Here is a 24,799-nt window from a genome sequence, read left to right on the forward strand (position 1 = left end):
ACCTCGAACTTCCTCAAACTGAACAGTAACCGAAACAAAATTCCTTGGTCATTTTTTCAGATTCAAGTGTTCTTGTTTGGTTGTTTGTTTTTTGTTTCTTTCTTTTTGGGAATAGTTTTAAAGGACCCATTAAATGCAGTTTGACATTTTAAAGAACACCTCCATTTTGAATGATTTAATGTGAATTTCTTGGAGGGTGCAGACAGTCAGGAGGTAAATACATAAGTGAACCAAAGAGAGTGATACAGAAATCATGTTACATATTGAGTAGCTGAAGCAAGTAATCTGGAGCATTATCAGACTCGTGACTAAAACAATTTTTGTTTTTGGATTTTTGTCCATCCGAGTTTAAAAGAACATGAAACCACTAAGGTGCAGGTGAGTGACTTAGCTTAACTGTACTAAACCATTAGTCGCACTGGATGACTGATGGAGTTAATTTGGAATCTGTTGAATAGCTTTTCTGAAATATATTAACATTTTTTTATTTTACAGTTTCATGATTTACACCTGCGTTTTGTCTTCCTTAATTTGTTCTTTTCTTTTCGTCAGATAAACTTGGAAAATACAATAATCATGGACAGAACTGGAAAGGACTGCTGAAGTCTGGCATCATCTTTCTGACCTTGAGTCTGTTTGTCTACATATTTATTACATCGACTTTCTGGAGGTGAGAACTTAGAAAGCATTTAGGATCCTGAGGTCTATTTCACCAAGCAGGTTTTAAGAAAATTCTGTGTTGAACAACCCGGAAATGAGGGAAACTCTGAGATTTCAATTACACAAAGGGAGAGAACTCAAACCAGAGACAGAGGGAGTAACTCCAGCCTGTTCCACTAGGAGAGGTAACTTAAACAGTCGGTCAGTTACCGCAGTAACACACTCCGTGACTCTAACCTGGTCGGGAGCATTTTTTCTGAGTCAACCCTGAAGTTTCTCTCTGGCTCCGCCCCCTTTCAGCCACACGCGCTGATCCATTTCCTCATTCTTTCAGTCAGCTGGCGAGTTTTTGTGTAGCTGTCAAAATGTCCTGTCCTTTTATTCAGCGATCCTGTAGATGAAGGAGCAGCATTACTGCAGCGTGAATTGAATATTCGTCGGGAGATTATTCACAGACCGCGCATAGATGTTTTGGCGTTTCCGGAGGGTTACCTTTATTGAACGGTACCGCTTCACGTCTCAATCCATACGCTGCATTTCACAATCTTTTCCGTCCATATTTTGCAACATAACCAAACATAGTCGCGCACTCACATCCCAGCAGGTATTGTGGTTGCGCTGCGGTTCTTCGCAAAAGGGAGTTTTTTTGTATAACACTGGAGATGCAGAGCACTTTGGAGTTTAAATCACCAGCATCATTCCACCACAGCAAATAAAAGGCATGGCACACTTTCATTTTGTCTTCTTTATTTCCTACAAATAAATAATAAATAAATAAATAAATAAATAAATAAATAAATAAATAATAAGGGTTTAGTTCATGTTCCAATAGTGAACATAATTCACCCTGTGACCATGAACCCACCTGCAACTTGTGCTCCAGTATCTCAATTTCCAATTTCGTCTTCTTCATCTGGAGGTCCAGATGCTGCTGTTCTTTAAGGGATTTCTCTATCTTGTTCAGTAAGTGGATTTTGTAAATTTCATTGAAAGGTAACTGGGAATACATAGAGGGCATTAAATTATACAGCTGCACATGAATTGAATGAAATGAACCTCTGGTGTTTACTGAACATCATCTCACAGTGTTGATCTGTGATGTGGAAGTTGAGGGACCATCCTGCTGCTGACCAGCCATGATCTGTTAAAAAGGATGACAATGTTGAATATTTCAGTGTCGGCTAAATGTCGAGCTCTATGTTCCACAGGAGTATTCAGAATTTAATGGGAAGAGAACAATCAGTAACATACCTCTATGACTTTCTGGATCCTCTGTGAAGGCAGCAGACACGGTTTCATCCTCCTCATCCTGGATAATAACATATTTCAGTATATTTGCGTATATTTTTCCAAACTAACATTTGGCAAAATATTCTGAGTATTTCCTGCTGACAGTTTCAGGTTGGTTGTAGCATGAAGGGGCTCCAGCAGGCAGAACCTTCACAATCTGGGCCAAAAGAAGAAAAGGACATGAAAGACAAAACATATATTTGTATCAACATTTTTCAAATATTATACTCAAATAATAGATAATAATATTAGATTAAATAGGATTAATTATTTAACATAACATGATATAGATGTGTCACATAAAACGACTGCACAGTCCATCAGCCACTTGATGAGTTGATGCCGAGGTCTTTGAACAATGTTTTTATGTTTCATCTTTAGCTGCTGCGCTTCTTCCCCGCGGGATTACAAATAAATGAAATACCTTAATTGGTAACCATTCAAACAGTTTCCTGTAATAATATTAATATTCAATAATATTCTGATATAAAGGACTACATTTAAACTTATGCATTGACACGGGCAGTGATTTTCTGCCACGGCATCTCCCTCTCCTTTGCTGCGGTAGCGGTGTTGCATTTTTTTCAAAAAATGTGTTCCAGTCACCATATGTCGCTCTCTGCTTCTCTGTTGCCATGGTGACTCGTTGAATCGGTGCTCCATTAATGCTGGATTTTTATAGTTGTCGTGCACGTGCTAAACTCCAGGTGAAACTACTTGAATTTGAGTAGTCCAACTCAAATCAGCTGTTGTGTAACCAAAAACCCAGCGTTTTCCCTTTCTGAGTAGATCAACACAGAGGTTCCAGGATTTCCCTCAGAGTTTTTTCAACCTGCTTGGTGAAATAGACCCCTGGAGTTTAGCACGTGCACGACAACTATAAAAATCCAGCATCAATGGAGCCCCGTTTCGACGAGTCACCACGGCAACAGAGAAGCGGAGAGCGACATATGGAAGCTGGAACACATTTTTTGGAAAAAAAATGCAACACCGCTACAGCAGCGAAGAAAATTGCTGCCCGTGTCATGAGTAAGTTTAAATGTCGTCCTTTATATCAGAATATTATTGAATATTAAATATGATTACAGAGAAGCTGTTTGAATGGTGACCAATTAAGGTATTTCATTTTGGTGTAACCCCGCGGGGAAGACGCGCACATGGCAGCAGCGAAAGTTGAAATATAAAAACATTGTTCAAAAGACCTCGGCATAATCTCATTGAGGTACATCTTTTAAGCATGTTTAACATTGTAAGTAGCATAAATACTAAGTGGCTGATGGACTGTGCAATTGTTTTATATCACACTCTATATCATGTTATGTTAAATAATTAATCCTATTTAATCTAATATTATTATCTATTATTTGATTATAATATTTAAAAAATGTTATTGATACAAATATTATTTTGTCTTTCATGTTCTTTCTTCTTTTGGCCCAGATTGTGAAGGTTCTATCTGCCTGCTGGAGCTCCTTCATGCTACAACCAACCTGAAACTGTCAGCAGGAAATACTCAGAATATTTTTGCCAAATGTTAGTTTGGAAAAATATCAGCAAATATACTGAAAGATGTTATTTATCCCGGATGAGGAGGTTGAAACCGTGTCTGCTGCCTTCACAGAGGATCCAGAAAGTCATAGAGTATGTTACTGATTGTTCTAATACTCCTGTGGAACACAGAGCTCGACATTTAGCCGACACTGAAATATTCAAATTGTCGTCCTTTTTAACAGATCATGGCTGGTCAGCAGCAGGATGGTCCCTCAACTTCCACATCACAGATCAAACTGTGAGATGGATGTTCAGTAAACACCAGAGGCTCATTTCATTCAATTAATGTGCAGCTGTATAATTTAATGTTCTCTATGTATTCCCAGTTACCAGTCAAAGAAATTTACAAAATCCACTTAACAAGATAAAGAAATCCCTTAAAGAACAGCAGCATCTGGACCTCCAGATGAAGAAGACGAAATTGGAAATTGAGATACTGGAGCACAAGTTGCAGGTGGGTTCATGGTCACAGGTGAATTATGTTCACTATTGGAACATGAACTAAACCCTTTATTATTTATTTATTTATTTATTTATTTATTTATTTATTTATTTGTAGGAAATAAAGAAGACAAAATGAAAGTGTGCCATGCCTTTTATTTGCTGTGGTGGTAATGATGCTGGTGATTTAAACTCCTCAGTGCTCTGCATCTCCAGTGTTATACAAAAAAACTCCCTTTTGCGAAGAACCGCAGCGCAACACACAATATCTGCTGGGATGTGAGTGCGCGACTACGTTTGGTTATGTTGTCAATGTATGGACGGAAAAGATTGTGAAATGCAGCGTATGGCTTGAGACGTGAAGCGGTACCGCTCATAAAGGTGACTGTCCGGAAACGCCAAAGCAACTATGCGCGGTCTGTAAATAATCTCCTGAGGAAAATTCAATTCACGCCGCAGTAATGCCGCTCCATCATCTACAGGATCGCTGATAAAAGGACAGGACATTTTGACAGCTACACTAAAACTCGCCAGCTGACTGAAAGAATGAGGAAATGGATCAGCGCGTGTGGCTGAAAGGGGGCGGAGCCAGAGAGAAACTTCAGGGTTGAGTGAGAAAAACCTACTTCCAACCAGGTTAGAGTCACGGAGTGTGTTACTGTGGTAGCTGAGCGACAGTTTAAGTTACCTCTCCTGGTGGAACAGGCTGGAGTTACTCCTCTGTCTCTGGTTTGAGTTCTCTCCCTTTGTGTAATTGAAATCTCAGAGTTTCTCCTCATTCCCGGTTATTGAACAGAGTTTTCTTAAACCTGCTTGGTGAAATAGACCCCTGTTTGACATGTCAGACTTTAAGTGATGTTGTTGGATCTAAGAACCACTGGAAATAATGTGTTTAAATCAAGCATTCAGGGAAAAGCCTCCATTAACTGAAAATACCTACTTTGGTTCTGCCAGTTTCAGAGAACACCGATGCCTCCATTCAAGAACATAAGAGGTTCCAGTGATCCAGGCTCGAATCGAAACTTCTGCACCCTCCGACCTTTGTCTCCCGAGGAGATTGATGAGGAAAACACTCTTTTAGATTCCATAGCTTGGCCAAATACTCCATCTGTGCCACCTCCTGTTTCACTGGATGACACCAGCAATGCAGCCCACAGCAATTTTGTCATTCTCCCAAGGCCAGGAGGTGGATCGTGGCTTGTGGGGGATCAGCTGGAGGTCATGATCAAGATGTTTGACTTTAAGGGTCGTCCCAAGAGTCATGGAGGAGATTTTTTATTGGCTCGGCTGCACAACCGGACACTTGAAGCAGGAGTGGCAGGTCAAGTGGTGGATCATCTCAATGGCACCTACTCTGCTGTGTTCCTCTTACCCTGGGAAGGAAAGTCACAGGTTGAGGTAATAAGTTCAGTCTGGTCGAACAAATGTTGACGTCAGCTTTACCTTCATGACAGCGCATATAACATTTGCAGTATTATCACACCAGCCCCTTTTCCACAAGCCTTTACTCGGCTTGACTTTACTTTTTAGGCATTTCCATTAGTGCTGTGACGTTCAATGAACAAACAGTTTGTTTGAACAGCTCTTGTAAGTGAACGACAAGAGCAGGTTCACAGCTGTCTGAGACCCATTCCTTTGTGCAAATTGTTCTCGCTTCCTTCACGTGTCTCCTGAGTCCAGCTGTCACCGCTGCCTTCATGTGAACAACCGAGTTTCAGTTTTCCGCAGCTCGCTCCAGTCACCAGAACGCAGCAGCTAACTAGTGGAGGAGGAGTCTCTCGAAACCGGAGTGGAGCCGGTGTTTGGAATAACTGGTTTCCTTATTAACTGGCGACTGGGTTTCTCTCACGTCCCTTGTTGCTGATAGATGTTAAAAACTACACAAAAAGCCATGTCAGACCTTTTATGAGTTTGATTTCAACATCTGCTGTTAGCAGTAGGAAGTGCTAAAGAAAGTCAGTCACCAGTTAGCAAGGAAACCAGTTAATTTGAAACACCATATTGACCGCTTTATCAGAGATTTTAGCAAAGGAACACACACACACACACACACACACACACACACACACACACACACACACACACACACACACACACACACACAACACACACACAACATAAAATGCTCACACACCATAAAATGCTCAGTTAAAGGACACGTAGCAGCATTTTGAAGCTCTTTTCTGAGGACAGCGTAAACGTAAACAAATTAAAGCACCAGATAACAACTCATAACTGACAGCAAGGTGTCAGCTGTCAGAAAGTAACGGATTGACTCCACACTAATTAGGCTAATATCTCTAATAGAGTCACGTGACGTTCGTCAGGGAGCCAGTATTTTGAATGGCTCTTTCAAATGAACGGCTCCTCAGGAGCCGGCTCCCTTCAAAGAGCCAGAAATCCCAGCTCTAATTTCCATTATGTGTTTTTACCTGATCCCAGATGATTTTCTAGGACCTACTTGGCTGTGGCTCCAAATAAGCTGAGCAGAGCTGAAATGTGATGCTGGCAAATGGATGGCCACAGATTGGCCAGGGTAAATGGTAATGGACTACACTTATATAGTGCTTTTTACCCTGCACTGACAGAGCCCAAAGCACTTTACACTGCAATATCACATTCACTCATTCACACTCACATTCACACACCAGTGGAGGCGGCTGCCATGCAAGGCGCTCAATCCATCCACTGGGGGCGATGTAGGGTTCAATGTCTTGTGCAATGTCAGTTTATATGTTAGGAGAGTGTCTCATCCATAACAGTCAACCTCATTGTTTTTAACAAGCAACAACAACAAGAATGATCATGATCAGAGGTTGATGAACAGAAGCAACAACTGATGATGGATTCAGCAGGAGCTCGACAGTGACACCTGCATTGTGTTGCAAAACAAATTACATCACTAGAAATCATTTATATGGTGATGCGGTCATATTGGTTAGATTATATCACAACCATTATTGATTTCAGTTTAGGACATAAAGTAATAATTCAATCATTATTCACTGCTTTTTGCTTCACTCATTGAGCAAATGCTTAGTGATTGGCTCTGAATGGCTTTGGTTCTGTGTTCAATCAGATAACATTGGTGAATCCCAGTGAGGCAATCCCATTCCTGCATTGGTTTGTCGGTGAAAAGCCTAATGGAGTGGATTTCTACAGCACTTTTCAATCAGGCTCGCTGACTCAGACTACCATATGCAGCGGATGCCTGCCTCCAACCCAGCAGCCACAGTGTAACTACACTGACCTCAATACAGGTGAGCTGTGGTTCTGCTACAAGCCACAGAATCTGAGCTGTGATGCCAGGATCAGCCACTTCCACATGAAACAAAAACTACCCAAGGTCAAGGAGGACATACTCTTTAAAAAGTGAGTAGTTAATATGTCGATGACTCTTGAACTGAAATGACAGTACCTTTGATGAAAGGCCAATCATAACACGTTTTGGGCAAGAGTCTTCTGAAAACTCAAATTTCAATTGATAATTTTGCAGCACTGGTCTGAACGAGGGTACAGCTATAACTTCCTAAATAGTTTTCAAATCACAGAAAGGCTTTTTGTGTTGTACTATAAACATTCTGATATGTTTGCTTTGCTTCAGTGGTGTCACCATGAATGTTGGTATTCCAGCTTCAGGACCTGCTCATGTCACTGTGTTTCCTAAAATGAAAGGTAAATTCAATTTTTATTTGTGGCAATATGCCCTGATTACAATCTAATGTCTAAAAATTGATGCATGTGCTGATGAAAACATGAAAATGACTGGATTATCAAATTAAACTAAATATTTAATTTTATAAAGATGTAACCATATATCAACACAGTGTCATCTTTTGATAGGTCAACTCTCAGCAAAGAGCAACAAGGACATACCTGGACCTGCTGGTTACTATTACAAAGGTCTGTGGAGTTCACTGAGTGGCAGCACAGTTAAACAGTTCAATAGTGCCTCTGCCATCAGCCAGTGCCTCAAAGACAAGGTGGTTCACATGTATGGAGACTCTACAGTCAGGCAGTGGATAGAATTCCTCTCTTCAAAGCTATCAGGTAATTTCCCTGAAAGAAATGGTCACATTTTCAATTTGATTGTCAATCATACGTTTTTTCTGCTCTGTTCTAACTCTTTCAGATCTCAAAGTATATAAATTGCACAACATGAAGCAGTGCGGACCTTACCTGGCTCTAGACTATGTCAAAAACATCTTTGTGACATTTCGCTGCCATGGCCTTCCTCTTTGCATTGCGCCTGCAGCAGTTACAGAGCTACATTATGTTGCCAATGAACTCGATGGAGTAACTGGAGGGAAGACCACAGTAGTAGTTATTGGTGTCTGGGCACATTTTACCACTTTCCCCATCAAGTACTACATCCGTCGGATAATGAGCATCCGCAAGGCTGTTGTTCAACTGCTAGCCAGAGCTCCAGATACTCGTGTTATTATCCGGACAGCAAACCTGAAGCAATCTCCAACGCCCTATTCAATACTTTTCAGTGACTGGCCTTCACTGCAACGTGACAAGATACTGAGGACCATGTTTCAGGGAATGAATGTGTATTTCGTGGATGCCTGGGAGATGACTGTGGCTCACTATCTCAAGCATGACATCCACCCACCCCGTCCCATCATTAAGAATATGATTGATGTTGTGTTGTCATATATTTGTCCTTCAAAGTAAGGGTGGACATGTTGTCTTCTTATGAAAAAACAAAAAACAAAGAGTTGTAATGAACATGCTTTTTAATTGTGGGGGGTTTATATGCTGAAATAAAGGGTTATTTGCAGAATTTGTGATCAAACAAGACATTGAGCACTAACAGTCTTCCTCACTTGTGACAGCCAAGGACTTTTTACCTTCTGCTAATTTGACCAATTCAGCTGCCAAAAAGGCTCTAAACGTTCACGTAATGTGCAAACTATGTTCCAGTCATGGCTTTGTCTTGCATCTTCAATCCAGTTTCCTGACAACCATGTTACAATTCAATATATATGTATATTTTGTTAATGTCAAGCCATCGCTGGCCAGTGAGGCCAACTGAGTCCTGTGGTTAACCGTGACCATTGACTGCCTCAGCAATATTTGAGCATATTGTTTCTCACTGTTCTTTCCTTTATCTTGTCAGTGCCATCATCCAATGAGACACCATGTGTGTTTATTTTTAAGTACTTAACTGTAGATGCTTTGTGTTAGAAAATTATGCAGATAATAAACTGCTGCAGTGAATCTGTTCATTATCCAGTTATTTGTGCCACACACACCCCTTCATGCAAACACAAACGTGAATGCACACACACACACACACACACACACACACACACACACACACACACACACACACACACACACACACAAATTGGGTTTCCCATTCTTGTGGGGACCTTCCATTCAGTGGTGGGCGCAGTCCACTAATCAGCTAACTGCTAATTAGAGAAGCTAACATTTTCATTTGTGGATTAGCTGTTCAGATAACTTTGAAAAACATTAGCGGACTAATTAGCTTCCGCTAAATTTACACGCTAGCGACTCTGGTTTCCGAGGGTACTTGAACGCCTCTCGTACGTGCTTCCTACTGTGCAAAGTAATGAAAAGTCTCTTCTTTGCGTTAAAAAAACGCTGAAAAAACATGGATTTTGTTATGCTTATAACTCCTGATCCGTTTGTCCAATTGAAACAATTCAAAAACTGTTAGAAAGCCCCGGAACTCAAGATTCCGAGGATATCTGAATGACTTACATATGTGCTTGCGTCATGGCGCGACGTCAACAAATAATCTCCTATGCGCTCTCGGCGCTCGGGACTCGCGGAGAAAATAGGAGCAGAGCGGGCAGAGCGCGAGCTGTTCTGCTCGCGGCGCTGCCCCGCGCCTATGAACCGTCAGATAGGAGCTTGATCCGAAACTCGGTGTGCGGCGCTGCCGCTTCCGCGCATGACGCGTCCTTTGTGAACCAGGCATTAGCGGTTATTGTTAGCTTCAGCTAAATCTTTTAGCAGTTTATCGGTTTAGAGTTATCGAAGCTAACTTTTCAGTTAGCGGAAGAACGGTTATCGAAGCTAACTTTTTGGTTAGCTGTGCCCACCACTGCTTCCATTGACTCCCATTCATGTCTAACTCCTAACTCCTAACCCTTACCCTAACCCAGACCAAAACAACGCCTAACCCCAAAGAAATGTTTTTGCACTTTTGCTTTTCTCAGTAACAACAACATTGTCAAGAAAACACTGTTTCCCCTCATGGGGACCCAAAAAATGTCCCCAAAAATTACACTGTGCCTGGTTTTCCTATGGTTGTGGGGACATTTTGTCCCCTCAACCATAGGTTCTTCTGCATTCATTCCAATTATTAAAACACCTCTGTGATGTTAAAACCTCAAAATTCAAAGCACAAATGTAACTGAAACAATTTAAAATTTGAACTTCTTTCCTGAAATTTTAATTCTGATCTCATCCTCAACATGAACTGAAGGGTGCAACAATGGCTTGGTCAGTCAATGAGTCCAGTTTTGAGCCTTCTTTTATAAACATTACACAGTACTGACAAGTAAAACATCTCTTAAATGATTTAACTCAGAAGAATTCATGTTTTTTTTTTTTTAGCCATGGAATATTTTGACTTGAAGTTCCAGAGACAGTGCAGAAAGGCCACACTGCCCTGACCACTGCTGCTCACTGCATGGAAGGAGAACTGCACATTTGGGGTGGGCGGATCGATCCAAATATCGATAGTATCGATACTACAGTTAGTACTGGTATCGGATCGATATTTAGCACGTTGAGATCGATTCTTTTGTTTACTGCTCCTAGTAGAGTTTGTTAGCGCAGCCTCTCTGTTGGCCCTTGTGTGCAAAAAGCTCACTTCGGCACTCTGTACCCCACCCCTGACGGAGAGAGAGAGTAAGAGAGAGAGAGAGCGATGGCGGACAGAAAAAGAACAAAGACATTGCATCACCACCAAACGTCCATATTTAAAAGCAGCTCACCAAAAAGAGCATGGAGAGCTCTAAAGTAAACTGAGGGAGGAGGAGGGAGAGCCCCAATGGAACAGACCCCCGACACAGAGATGGAGGTCTCTGCCTGAGGCATTTCAACAGGGAGCTGGGTAACGCTTCCTTTTACAGTACGGTAATTACCATGTATTAACATGGTAATTGCAAGGTAAGTACCATGTAATAAGGAGAAGTTACTGTAAAATTACCGTGTAATTACAGGGTAACTATGCTGCTAATTACCTAGTACTTTTAGAGTAATTACCAAGCCAATTCCAGGCAAATACCAGGCAACTACCTGGTATTAAGTATTAATTACTGGGCAATTATAATGTATATAGCAACTATGTCGGTAATTGCCAAGTACTTACTAAGTAATTGCTAAGTAATTACCATGTAATCATTGGGAAATGTAGACTTTTTACTAGGTATTACTCGGTACTGCTAGGTGTGTACGCTATGTATTTCCCTAGTAGTCAAGTGTTTTTTACTACTTACCTGGTAACTTCTTAGTATTTCCCAGTAACTACAACATTTACCTGGTAATTACGGTTGAACTGTAGACTATTGCAAAAAGAAGTGAGGCCTGTTTCCACACTATTACCTGGTAACTACTTATTCATTACCCAGGAACTGCAAAAATGCCTACCTGGAAATTACATAGTTATTAAAGTGGATTTGTACTGTAAAAGGAAGTGAGGTCTGTTTCCATGTTATTACCTGGTAATTACTCAGTATTTAGCCCGTTACTAGGAAACTTTCACATTACCCCACAGACTTGCACCAAAAATGCAGCAAACCCCATCAGTGTCTGTGATACAGTCTCTGAACAGCACACTGTATCTGTCAGGAGATCAGAGTTTCCATCAAAACCACCATCACCAGCCATCACATTACATTAAGATGAACGCATTATTATTACACTTCCTCACTCCAAACACCTCACTGTGACAGACATGCAAAAACAAGAGAGCTGCCAAAGATAAACATTTTAATCAAATGGAGTTCAACTTCTTATAAAACAATTTACAAAACAGTGCACATTTTTAGAAGTCAGCCACCTTTTTTTTTTTTTTTTAAGAAACAGAACAGATTTCTTTTGCAAAAAATAAAATACAAATAACAGTGATAAACAATCACTATGAATCAACATTAATAAGTACACTGCTCCAGTCTTGTGAATTCACATCATGTGTTTTCTGTCGACCCGTCTGGTCTACAGGAACCCTTGATCTCCATCATTCCGAATACCCAGGACCGCCGTCGCCAGGTGTTGTCACGTAGTCCACGTCCAGACTTGTACCTCCCTCAGTGTGATGGAAATGAGGACAGCACAACTGTTCCTTCTTAATGCTCAGGGTTTATTCACTGTAACACCCAAACCCCAAACATGAGAGCTGAAAACACACAAATATACATATTAATAAACAGAAACTTACACAATAAACAGATATACACATTGCACAAAACACAAATATATTTAAACCTTCAAATATACACATGAAACCGACATTACAACCAAAACATTCACCCAAGCCTGAACATGAGACCACAACCATCCAGCACCAGCTGCAGAGCCACCACACTACCACCACGATAATGATCAATAAAACACCAAGCAGAACGGATATATACACACCTCACTGGCTGCATCACATTGTAAAGGAGGTAAGCCGTTTGTTTTTGCTCTTTTCAGGAGTTTTTAGAACTTATCTTCTCTCTCCACGTTTGTCTGTGCACCACTTAATGTGGTCCTACCCGGAACGTTCCGCCGTAAACACGCTTTCTCTCAATAGAGGTAGGAACCGAAATTTAATTAAATATAAATATCACCATATAATCAAGTGGCGAAACGTCTGCAGACATCTGCATAAATAAGCTTTCTCTCAGTCGAGGTAGAACCGAAATTTATTAAATAGAAATATCACCGAGTGGCGGAACGAACCGTCTGCAGACGTTCCGGGTAGGACCACATTAAGTGGTGCACAGACAGACGCGGAGAGAGAAAAACGCTCCATAAAGTATGTAAAAAGAGCAAAAACAAACGGCTTACCTCCTTTACAATGTGAAGCAGCCAGTGAGGTGTGTATATTTCCGTTTTGCTTGGTGTTTTATTGATCATTCTAGTGGTGGTAGTATGGTGGCTCTGCAGCTGCTGCTGGGTGGCTGTGGTCTCATGTTCAGGCTTGGGTGAATGTTTTGGTTGTAATGTCGGTTTCACGTGTATATTTGAAGGTTTAAAGATATTTGTGTTTTGTGCAATGTGCAGAGGTGGAAAGAGTACAAAAATATTATACTCAAGTACAAGTACTGTTACTCTGATGTGATTTTACTTAAGTACAAGTAAAGTTACCTGTCAAAAAATTTACTCAAGTAAAAGTAAATGATTTGAAATGTACTGTGAGTAAAAGTAAAAAGTTACTTTTTAACAACGGGTGTTTTCTGCCTCTATTGTGTTGTGCAAGAAGGAAACGAGGACGTGCGTATGTATATATCAATTAAACTGTTTTATTTACAGGTAGTCAAGCAAATTCAATTAAATACATGAACTGTCTGAATATATACTCGCTCCACCACTGAAGGTTAATGAGCCCACCACAAATGAAGCTCATGACAAGTTTGTCCACTGTTGCCTGTGGCACACATCTGCCATCCTGCCATCATGTCGTCCTGTTCAGGTTGTTTGGGCAGCATTCCTGGAGGCTCCAGTGTTTGTTTCCGTGTTGCCACACCGTCACCAAAGGCCTTGAGCTATGATGGATGTCTCCTCTGAAAACATAAATATACAAATATTTTCATTACTATGTAAATCACTACTTTATTAAATACTCAGCATTTTATTTATTATACTCTTAGATATGTTTATACAGCTAATGCATTTGTGCATCAGAATGCAAAATTTGGTCACAAAAACATGAAGTATGAGGTACATAATAATAAACAAGAGAAACTGTGATCTAAATGATGAATGTACACAGTGTGTCTTGGTCTGGTTCAAATAACGACCTAATAAAAGAACAGATAAAACTTAAACAATTGTGATTTGTTAATTCATTTTGAGGATGCCAATGGAAAAGATTTAGGGCTCCCACTCTGGCATTAAACGTGGAGACTTAAAAAAAAAAACTGCAGTTTGGCGTTTGCATGTCAGCAGAGAAAAATGGAGACTGGCTTTCAGAATCAATGCCTCCATCCACACTGTCTGCTGGAGTGTGAGCAAAGTTGTTTTGGAAAACGGAGGGAAGAAAGTGTCCGTTTATGAAAAGACTGCATCATGACTTACTATGCTTTCTCAGCTGTAGGATTACTAGGTTAAGACAGACGCTAAATAACTAGCTTGCAAATGTGCATTTATCAGGAGGCGATAAAAGAGTTAAAAAGCTGCCAAATCCTGCCTGGACTGTACAGACCACAGGGGGAGAGCAGCTGAAGGATGTTTGCTGTGGTACCTGGAATAATGATCACGTCAGGTTGCAAGCTAACTTGCGCACATGATAAGCCAGCCGAATAACAGCATAAGTTAGCTTGTTGGAAAGAAAACGAGAAACACGACTTGCCTCAACATGCTTGCGCACAGGAGCCAGGGGTGCACTGTAGTTTTTGTATCTGTGTTCTCGACCTCTCCACGGTAGTTCACCACAACGCCTTTGCCTGCCTCCACGTTCACCATCGTCTGTGTGTGAGACTTGCGCCATGTCTGTCTCTGCTCGCACCAATCAACTCTCCCTCCCGTGATTCGGCACCAGAACGCGTTTTCTCTTCTGTTTCAGCCTTTTTTCCTTTTCTTTTTTTTTTTACTCAGTAATGTTTGTGATGTAAAATGTACCGGAGTATATTACTTAGAAGAAAATGTACTTAAGTAAAAGTAAAATTACACTTTTTAAAAAGTACTTGAAAAAGTATAAGTACACAAAAAAGCTACTCAATTACAGGAACGCGAGTAAAGTAATTTGTTACTTTCCACCCCTGGCAATGTGTATATTTGTTTATTGTGTAAGTTTCTGTTTATTAATATGTATATTTGTGTGTTTTCAGCTCTCACGTTTGGGGTTTGGGTGTTAAAGTGAATAAACCCTGAGCATTAAGAAGGAACAGTTGTGCTGTCCTCATTTCCATCTCGCCGAGGGAGGTACAAGTCTGGACGTGGACTACGTGACAACACCTGGCGACGGCGGTCCTGGGTATTCGGAATGATGGAGATCAAGGGTTCCTGTAGACCAGACGGGTCGACAGAAAACACATGATGTGAATTCACAAGACTGGAGCAGTGTACTTATTAATGTTGATTTATAGAGATTGTTTATCACTGTTATTTGTATTTTATTTTTTGCAAAAGAAATCTGTTCTGTTTCTTAAAAAAAAAAAAAGGTGGCTGACTGCTAAAAAAGTGCACTGTTTTGTAAATTGTTTTATAAGAAGTTGAACTCCATTTGATTAAAATGTTTATCTTTGGCAGCTCTCTTGTTTTTGCATGTCTGTCACAGTGAGGTGTTTGGAGTAAGGAAGAGTAATAATAATGCGTTCATCTTAATGTAATGTGATGGCTGGTGATGGTGGTTTTGATGGAAACTCTGATCTCCTGACAGATACAGTGTGCTGTTCAGAGACTGTATCACAGACACTGATGGGGTTTGCTGCTTTTTTGGTGCAAGTGTGTTGGGTAATGTGAAAGTTTCCTAGTAATGGGCTAAATACTGAGTAATTACCAGGTAATAACATGGAAACAGACCTCACTTCCTTTTACAGTACAAATCCACTTTAATAACTATGTAATTTCGAGGTAGGTATTTTTGCAGTTCCTGGGTAATGAATAAGTAGTTACCAGGTAATAGTGTGGAAACAGGCTTCACTTCTTTTTGCAGTAGTCTACAGTTCAACCGTAATTACCAGGTAAATGTTGTAGTTACTGGGAAATACTAAGAAGTTACCAGATAAGTAGTAAAAAACACTTGACTACTAGGGAAATACATAGCGTACACACCTAGCAGTACCTAGTAATACCTAGTAAAAAGTCTACATTTCCCAATGATTACATGGTAATTACTTAGCAATTACTTAGTAAGTACTTGGCAATTACGACATAGTTGCTATATACATTATAATTGCCCAGTAATTAATACTTAATACCAGGTAGTTACCTGGTATTTGCCTGGAATTGTCTTGGTAATTACTCTAAAAGTACTAGGTAATTAGCAACATAGATACCCTGTAATTACACGGTAATTTTATAGTAACTTCTCATTATTACATGGTACTTACCTTGCAATTACCATGTTAATACATGGTAATTACCGTACTGTAAAAGGAAGCGTTACCGGGAACTGTTTTATAGAAGTGACGTTAAAGCGGAGTTTCTGTTCGTTTCCAATGTATGTATAATTTTTTAACAGAGCTTCAATGTGTCAATCTGGTTCGATACTATAATATAAAATTAGCATAAAGCAATATAAAAATTTGTATATGAGCTCTGCCTTCGTCTCATAGACCCCCATGTTATCCGAAAAAGCGCCAGTCAGCGTCAGCCAATAGATTTCTAGCTTCCGCCTGGTCGGCTGTCAATCAAAGTGTGCACGAAGCCAGAGAGCATGCGCACTCGCCCAGGCAGAGGTGAGTTAGCTACGCAGCAGCCGCCGCGCTTACCTCGGATATATCCATGGTCTGCTGAACATCCACCGTAAACAGCTAAACGTGTAGGATGCTGGAGGACTCAGAGGCACTCATTTTCACCCGACAGGTAATTCGTGTGCACAATTAAAGGGGCGTGGCTTGGTCGCTCATGAAAGCAGAGGGAGGGCGGAATCTCCAGATGTTGGATTAAAAAAAACCTCTCTCTTTCAGAACTTCGGACACGAGCTTTAAGGTTTTGGTATTTACAGCACAAATTGATGTTGCTTTTAAGGTGCAAGTGGTGGTCAAAGATGTCATTTTAACAGTGAAGCAACATTCCCATCCATGAGCAAGATTGCAAAAAAACTTCAGTCCCTGCAGAAAGAGTTTTCAGCAAGTCAGGACAACCAGTTCATCAAAGAAGAAGCGTAATGAAAGGAAAAATGTGAACATGTTACTCTTTCTTGATCAGAACCTTTAAAATATTGAGGAAAATATACAAAAGGGAACAATAGATTATTCAGGGAATAATTTGTTAAGGGCTTTGAGAGCAAAGAGTCAAAGGTGGTGGTGAATGACAGCCAACTGTAGTTTACAGCAGTCGTTTAAATCATGTTACTCTGAACCAGATGCTGTGTGGTTGTTTTTACCCAGCATGTGTGTTTTAAAGTTTTGTATTTATTGTGTTATTTGCTGTGCATTTTTAGGTATTTTCTGTTACCAGTGTTATTAAATACTGGGTATTTATTTAACTACTCACTATATCAAGGGCCAAAAAGGGGACCTCGGGGCATAAGCTCTTTGACAAAAGAACAAAGAGCCAATAGTATTTTGCACCTTATCTGCACTATTTTTCATAAATACCTATGGGTAATAGTATTTTCTGTTGCACTGCTGATATTGGTACATTTTTATATACTGTTTTATTTTTAGTATTGATATTTTTAGTGTGAAAAAGGCAAAAGGAATTATTTCATATTGAAATGCTGACATTGTTGTAGTATTCTTGTTTTAGCTAATAAAACTTGTTCCTTTATTTGGTTAAAATCTTCATCCCGTGCTTAATTGTCCTGGTAAGGTAATTACAAATCACGCTCTCCTCTCTCTCCTCACTCATTCTCAATGTGCTCCTCCCCTTGTGCCGCTGATCAAACAGACAGACTGGCTCATTAATGGCAACATTAAGATGAGGAAGAGGAGCAGGAACTTAGAGGTGTCCCCGACTAAGGATTTCTATAGTCGAATCTGATTCGTCCAAATCTGCCAATAGTCTACTGATAGTCGAATCTTTCATCTTGTTTGGAGGAGCGGGGGTGGGGGGGGGGGGGGGGGGGGGGGTGAAGTGTGCCTACACAGGTGTCGGAGCACAGCACAGTGCAGAGCGGTGCTCACGGGCGCCTATGCCTACAGTCGGCCCTGATTGCACTAATAATAAAAAAAATTAAACAAAAAAAAAAAAAAAAAAACAATGAAAAAAAAACAGCGCAGGCAGGTAAAACAACACTTATTTTTTTCCTACACACTGAAACACAGACTGGAACAAAGTGTCGGTAACTCTAAACATCAAACAAATGAAGTATAGTTCAAATGACCAGAACCAAACCCTCTTCTAACAAACGGGCTAAAGCATGTCATTTATTTATATCTATAATCTCTGCAGATAAGATCACATTTTTTGGCTAAACAACTTCTTACATTATCTGCTCAAATTAAATGAAAGGCTTAATTGCACTGTGTCGGGTCGTTTCGCAGCGCAGCATCCATGCAAAAACAAACACTAAATTAAATAGAATTAGCCTTTTAGATAAATAAAAATAATAATATAATAATAACCTAAAATAAAATATTACAATTAAACGAAATAAAAGTCAGCATTAAAAATGAGAAATGAGTAACAGAACCGTCTTTTATCAACCCAATTATCTGGCTACTGACCCGTTTCAGGCGGAAAGCCATGTTGTTGTGAAGTGATATGAAAGGACACAACTTGCATTTGACTTTTTTTTTGGATCATCTTTGACTTGGTTTGAAGTTCTGTTTTTTTCCGACTTTGTGAGCCTTTTAAAGTTCAGCCAAATCACCACCGAGATGCTGCTCTGTGACGGAGCTCTGCGCAAAATCGGATTGTGCCACTCACCATGGTGGTTCATTCACAAACACTAAATAGATAGAATATTGAATAAAAGTACAAGTACATTTTTCCACAGTATATTTGATAGGCTAACATGTATATCAAATAGGCTTTATATCATGTTTATTTGGAAAAAAAAACAAGCAATTCTATGTAGAATCAGTCATTCAGCACCCCCATACAGCTGTAATGGAATGGTCCTCATTTAATAACCACATTTTTTCGATGCTTCGACTGCGTGATTGGTAGTCGAATCAGGCCCCTTCGAACGAATCGTCGAATCGTCGACTATCTGAGGACACCCCTACTAATTTCTATTATCACTCTGTTCAGTCTATTTAGAAAAACCTTCTCTTCTGCAGTGTCAATAGACCAGTGGTGGGCCGTCAGGGCCTGCAAAGCCTTCTCTGCTGGCCTAAAAATTACCTGAATTACAGACTGATGTAAATTATATTTTGTCCGTAAATAATTAATAAATGATTCCAAACGGTATGTTCATATATCCAGTTCCTTTCATAGTTTTCCCGTGGTTGCGCTGCTTCCAGACATGTTTTTTTCATATTAAATCATTTAACCAATCAGATTACAGGCATCATCTGTTGCTAGGGTAAAAAGAAATCTGCCTGAGGCCTTCACTGTCCGTTCTGATGGCCCAGTAAAGTAAAGTAAAGCGTCAAGCAGACAGTTGCTTCAACCAATCAGATTTCGAGTTGGCGACTCAGCGCCTTCTAGCTAGCGTACACTAACAACAGAAGATCCAGGCCTTCTGATTTACATTCACCAAGAGATACAGTAGGTGGCGGTATGCACCTAAGTTGTTGGTCGCCACCCGCAATTATTCCAAAGAAGAAGAAGAAGAAGAGGCAGAAGAAGACCTGAAGAGAATTAAAACTTATGCCAGAAATACCACAGGGCAAGCTGGACTTTCAGCCCTGGCTTTGATGGCAATGGAGAAGGATCTGCTGATTGAACTGAAACGCACGGATAATCTATATGACAGAGCAAATAAACTCTTTTTGAGGAAGGAAAGGTGGATGGATTTTGTTTACAAATAATCGGGATTTTCGTGAGTAAAATGTTCCTGTTTTCCTAAATAATATTGCTGTTTTATTAAGTTGATGCTTGGTGTATGTGCACAGATGCAGTAGGAGACTTGTGCCCTTCAACAAAGGCATTTATTGTGGCTGCACAAGTATCTATCTGCTGTGCAACAACTCTTTATATGCATATCTGCAAAATAAGATTTTTTTTTTTATAGACATAAAATAGTTATTGAGGGGCGGATTGGTTCAGGCGAATATGTTCTGAAGGCCTTAGTGTGAAATGCACGGTCCGCCACTGCAATACACGCATAAAAAACACAGGAATTAGTCCAAGTAGAAACATTGTTTGGATCATAACTGATAACTTGGCTGTATAGAAATTATGAAGCATACTGTTTGCCACTTTTTTATCAGTTATATCAACAAGTGGATTTCTCATAAAACAGGGTAATCTCTTCCAAATCATAAGTAAACAAAATACAAAGACCAGTTTCTCAATATTTGTCCATGGTGTGAATCCTGCCTTTGCTTTACTTGATTGCTCCAAGATTCCTGAGGATAAAAATGAGGTGGATTAATAATGAAAAGGGAGGGAAACAACAAAACAACAGACACTTATCTGAGTTTGCATTGGGCAGAGAAATCTACCACCCATACCTTTCCCTTCCATCACATTCCATACTCAAACACCTAAAATACTTCGCAGCCATGTACCCCAGAACATCATGCACTGTACAAAATCTTTGGTAAGTGGTCTCTGTTGTTCATATTATAATTCAAGACAGTGTGCTACAAAGTTCATTTGGAGTGGATTAATTATCAACCTAACCTCACTGAAAGCCACGCTCAATGCGTGAGACTTGATTGTTATTGCAGTTTTTTTTTTACTTGGCACTTGGGTCTTTTCCCAGGGCTTGGTGTGGACGGTTGTTGGCAAAGTGATTGTTCCTGTTGAGCTTGCTTCGCACTCACATAAGAGTTAGCCAAGTCTTTTGTGAGTTTCACCAGGAAGTTCACCCGTCTGTCCTTCTCCACAGTGCATGCCTGACACAGAACATAAGCATTCAGCGCTGCCATGTCTATCATGATGAACACGGCGACTGGCCAGCGCTGTGTTCCTCTGCGGACAGTGTACTCCCGCATCATCTAATCCATCACATCCACACCACACTCTGTGGTGTTGTGGAGGGTGATGGTGTTTGGCTTCCTCTAGGTCAGTGTTCCTCAAACTACGGCCCACGGGCCGGATATGGCCTGCCTCCACATTTGATCCAGCCCCCAGAGAGCATTTTAATTTTTTTCATATACCGTATTTTCCGCACTATAAGGCACCTAAAAGCCTCAAATTTTCTCAAAAACCAACAGTGTGCCTTTTTTGTGGAAAATACGGTAATAAAAACCACCCGGTTGTCGGTCTGAGCTGTTTGACTGCGCCCGCCGCGACACTGAGAGCGGCCGCATTGGAACCACCTAGATCACCAATATGTATTTCGCTCATACAGAACGTGGATAATTTTTTTCTCCCTTTTTATACTGGACTGGACGCTATCGCGATGTCTCCAGAATGTTCCTGTTCAGCGTGTGGCTGCACACATCTTTAAAGTTACCTTCAGTGTGAACAGGGCAATGATAGTAAAGGTGGCTATTATCTGAGCGTCTGAATAAAAGAAACAATAATATATGCATCGTTTAATGTAAGGGGGGCGTGGCCAGGCGACTCACATTGAAATGTATTAGTTTAAAAAGAGGCGTGGGACACAAAAAACTGTGCAAAGCACTGCTCCTGGACAGGATTCAATAAATTAATTTACCTGACTCAGAGCATGAAATGCCGTGAGACTGGGTTGTCTGTTCTATGGGCCTTATAATGCGGTGAGTCCTATGTATGAAAAAAGTAAAAAAAAAAAAACATTCATTGACAGTGTGCTTTATAGTGCGAAAAATATGGTATGTGTATTTGTATTTAATAATAAAGTTGGACTTTTGCAAACTGACCCCGGCCCCGGCGTCAAGGGGGAGCCGGGGTCAGTTTGCGTTGCCCCCTCACGCAGACTCCCCCTCCCCCTCAGTCAAAGTACAGTATTTCATTAAAAAAATAAAGTTTTCAGTATATTGCGTGCTCAAAAAACAACAGAAAATTCTGCTGGCTTGGTCAAATCAATATGAAGTGTTGTTCTATTCAAAATTCCAAAAGAAAGAGGAGACTCCAGCTCTACTAAAGGTGAGAGCTGGTTATTTTATCATTTGTTTTGTTACCATTTGTGCTTTTTAGCAATGTGGTTATGATCGTTGCGTTGCAGTTAGATGGCAAATTTCTGCTGGTTTATCATCTGACAGACTTGCTTCAGCTAGGTGAAAAGAGCCCTCTAGTGGCTGGTATCCGTTAACAACGAACTGGAAAGCCAGGAATTTAATGTGTTTATATGTAGTAGGGTTGTGCGATACTCCAAATTTTGGTATCGATCCAATGCCATGTAAATACTGGGCCAGTATCACCGATAATGATACCAATCCTTTTTACTATTTATTTTTCACATTTTTAATTTTATTTTACATACATCACATGTAGCGGTTTCACTGTCTGATGCTATGAAGTAGTTCCTGTAGAGGTGTCCCCGACTAAGAATTTATACAGTCGAATCTGATTCGTCCGATCCTGCCGATCGTCGACTGATAGTGGACTCATGTATCATCTCTTTTGGCAGGGGGGAGGGAGTCCTACACGGGGCGTTGGAGCAGCGTGGCACAGCGCGGAGCGGTACACGGCACACGGAGTATCGGGGCACCCCCGTGTACGGCCACGGCAACCTCCCCATTCACTGCGTGCGAGGCAGCCGCCTAGTTCGCCTATGCCTACAGACGGCACTGATTGCACTATTTAAAAAAAAAAACCCAAAAAAAATAGCGCAGGCAGGTAAAACTCCTACTTTTTTCCTACACAGCTGAAACACAGACTGGAACAAAGTGTCGGTAACTCTAAACATCAAACAAATGAAGTAGTTCAAATGACCAGAACCAAACCCACCTCTAACAAATGGGCTAAAGCATGTTATTTATTTATATCTATAAGCTCTGCAGATAGGCTCAATTTTTTTGGCTAAACAATTTCTTACATTATCTGCTCAAATTAAATGAAATAGGCTTAATTGTGCTGTGTCGGGTCGTTTCGCAGCGCAACATCCATGCAAAAACAAACACTAAATTAAATAGAATAAGCCTTTTAGATAAATTAAAAAAATAATATAATAACCTAAAATATTACAATTAAACGAAATAAAAGTCAGCATTAAATTGAGAAGTGAGTGACAGAAACATCTTTCATACACCAAATTATCTGGCTACTTACGTGTTTAAGGTGGAAAGCCATATATATAGTTGTTGTGGAATGATAAGAAAGGAACTGCTGACACAACTTGCATTTGGCATTTTTTGGATCATCTTTGACTTGTTCTGAAGTTTTTTTCCGACATTGTAAGACTTTTAAAGTTAAGCCAAATCACCACTGAGATGCTGCTCTGTGACGGAGCTCTGCGCAAAATGGGACTGTGCCATTCACCATGGTGGTTCATTCACAAACACTAAATAGATAGAATATTGAATAAAAGTACAAGTTAAGCAAATTTTTCCACAGTATATTTGATAGGCTAACATGTATATCAAATAGGCTTTATATAACATTTATTTGGAAAAAAATAAGCAATTCTATGTAAAATCAGTCATTCAGCACCCCCATGCAACTGTAATGGAATGGTCCTTGTTTAATAACCACACTTTGCATGCTTCGACTGCGTGATTGGCCATTGAATCAGGCCCCTTCGAAGGAATCGTCGAATATCTGAGGACATCCCTACTGGTAACAACAAACATTCAAGTGAACATGCAGTGTTTTTCATTTCAGAAAATATTTTGCATTCACATCATGTTGAACCCCTCATGGGTGCTGTTGTTTGTTTTTGTAATGAGGGCATACATACATGCCCAAAGAGAACAACATACCGTATTGACCCGAATATAAGACGATGTTTTTTTCCAGAAACTGCATCCTAAAAAGTGGGGTCGTGTTATAATCGCAGACTTACGGTAGATGGTCAATACGCATCCGCGCCGCTAGATGGAGCCAAAGTATCACTGACCAGAGAGCGAGTGGAGCGATGAAATGAGATCAAATGATCTGATGAAAAATGGCGGATCATCTGGAACAAAGGGGCTGAACGCTGGACAACTGAGCAAACAACAGAGGAGAAGTTATGACACCAACTTTAAACTGATGGTGATCAACGCAGCAGAGTCATCAAACAACTGCCAAGCCGCCAGGAGATCTGGTGTAGCAGAGCGCCTCGTTCGATATTGGAGAGCACAGAAAAAAACGCCCACAGAATGCTAACGCTATGAGAAAAGCTTTCCGTGGTCCCAGAGCGGACGCTTCAGACAGACTGATAGAAGGGTGAGTGAATACGTCTCTGAAAGACGGAAAGACGGAATGTCCATCACCAGAGCCGTGATTCAGCTGAAGGCGCTGGAAAGTTATTTACATCATTTATGCAGTTTGGACTCCTTGAGGCTTCTTATTTTTTCATTTTATATCTCGTGAAATGTTATCTCAGTAGTGAGTTTTTGAGTTTATAATAATTGTATAATAAAAATGTATTTTATAGGTGACCTTATTGTCTTCAGCATTTTTTTTTCCCAAAATGATCTTTAAAAAATAGGGTAATAATCGTGTAATAATCTGAGTTGTCTTATATTCGGATCAATACGGTACTTTAAATGTTAACAATCAATAGAACATTCAAAAGGATGGATGACCATGCTGGATTGATGTTATGCATTACTCTCAACTCAAACACTACATGCTATATATGAAATCTGCATTTGGCATTTTATTCTTATTTTTTATTTTACATTCTGTGGGTTACTCTTACTTGTGGGTTGTGTCTTGCTTTGCAGTTGTTTAAATTTATCAAATTTTGTAAGTATGTAATTGGCTGGAAACAAATAAAAAAAAAAACTGGATGCAAATAGACCGATTGGAGATGATAAACACCTGGATGACAATAGAAAAGGTTGATGTTTAACTCAACACACCTGAA

At 40.2% G+C, this 24,799-nt stretch overlaps 1 protein-coding gene across 1 annotated transcript; it reads left to right on the forward strand.

Moving 5' to 3' along the window:
• Window positions 1–4,911: 4,911 nt before the first annotated feature.
• LOC115404718 (NXPE family member 3-like) lies at window positions 4,912–8,622 on the forward strand. Its single transcript, XM_030114107.1, has 5 exons — window positions 4,912–5,340; window positions 7,022–7,314; window positions 7,547–7,617; window positions 7,798–7,992; window positions 8,075–8,622. Exons 1-5 carry the CDS (start codon window positions 4,912–4,914, stop codon window positions 8,620–8,622), a joined length of 1,536 nt encoding a protein of 511 aa, XP_029969967.1.
• The last annotated feature ends 16,177 nt before the right edge of the window (window positions 8,623–24,799 follow it).

The sequence above is a fragment of the Salarias fasciatus genome, chromosome 17 (genome assembly GCF_902148845.1).
Source record: "Salarias fasciatus chromosome 17, fSalaFa1.1, whole genome shotgun sequence".
Taxonomy (NCBI): Eukaryota; Metazoa; Chordata; class Actinopteri; order Blenniiformes; family Blenniidae; genus Salarias; species Salarias fasciatus.

Excerpts from the sequence above, each read along its gene's own strand:
- LOC115404718 (XM_030114107.1), top strand. The coding sequence starts at position 4,912 with ATGCCTCCATTCAAGAACATAAGAGGTTCCAGTGATCCAGGCTCGAAT. Across the intron at positions 5,341-7,021 it reads AAGGAAAGTCACAGGTTGAG|ATAACATTGGTGAATCCCAG; the intron begins GTAATAAGTTCA and ends GTGTTCAATCAG. Across the intron at positions 7,993-8,074 it reads CCTCTCTTCAAAGCTATCAG|ATCTCAAAGTATATAAATTG; the intron begins GTAATTTCCCTG and ends TAACTCTTTCAG.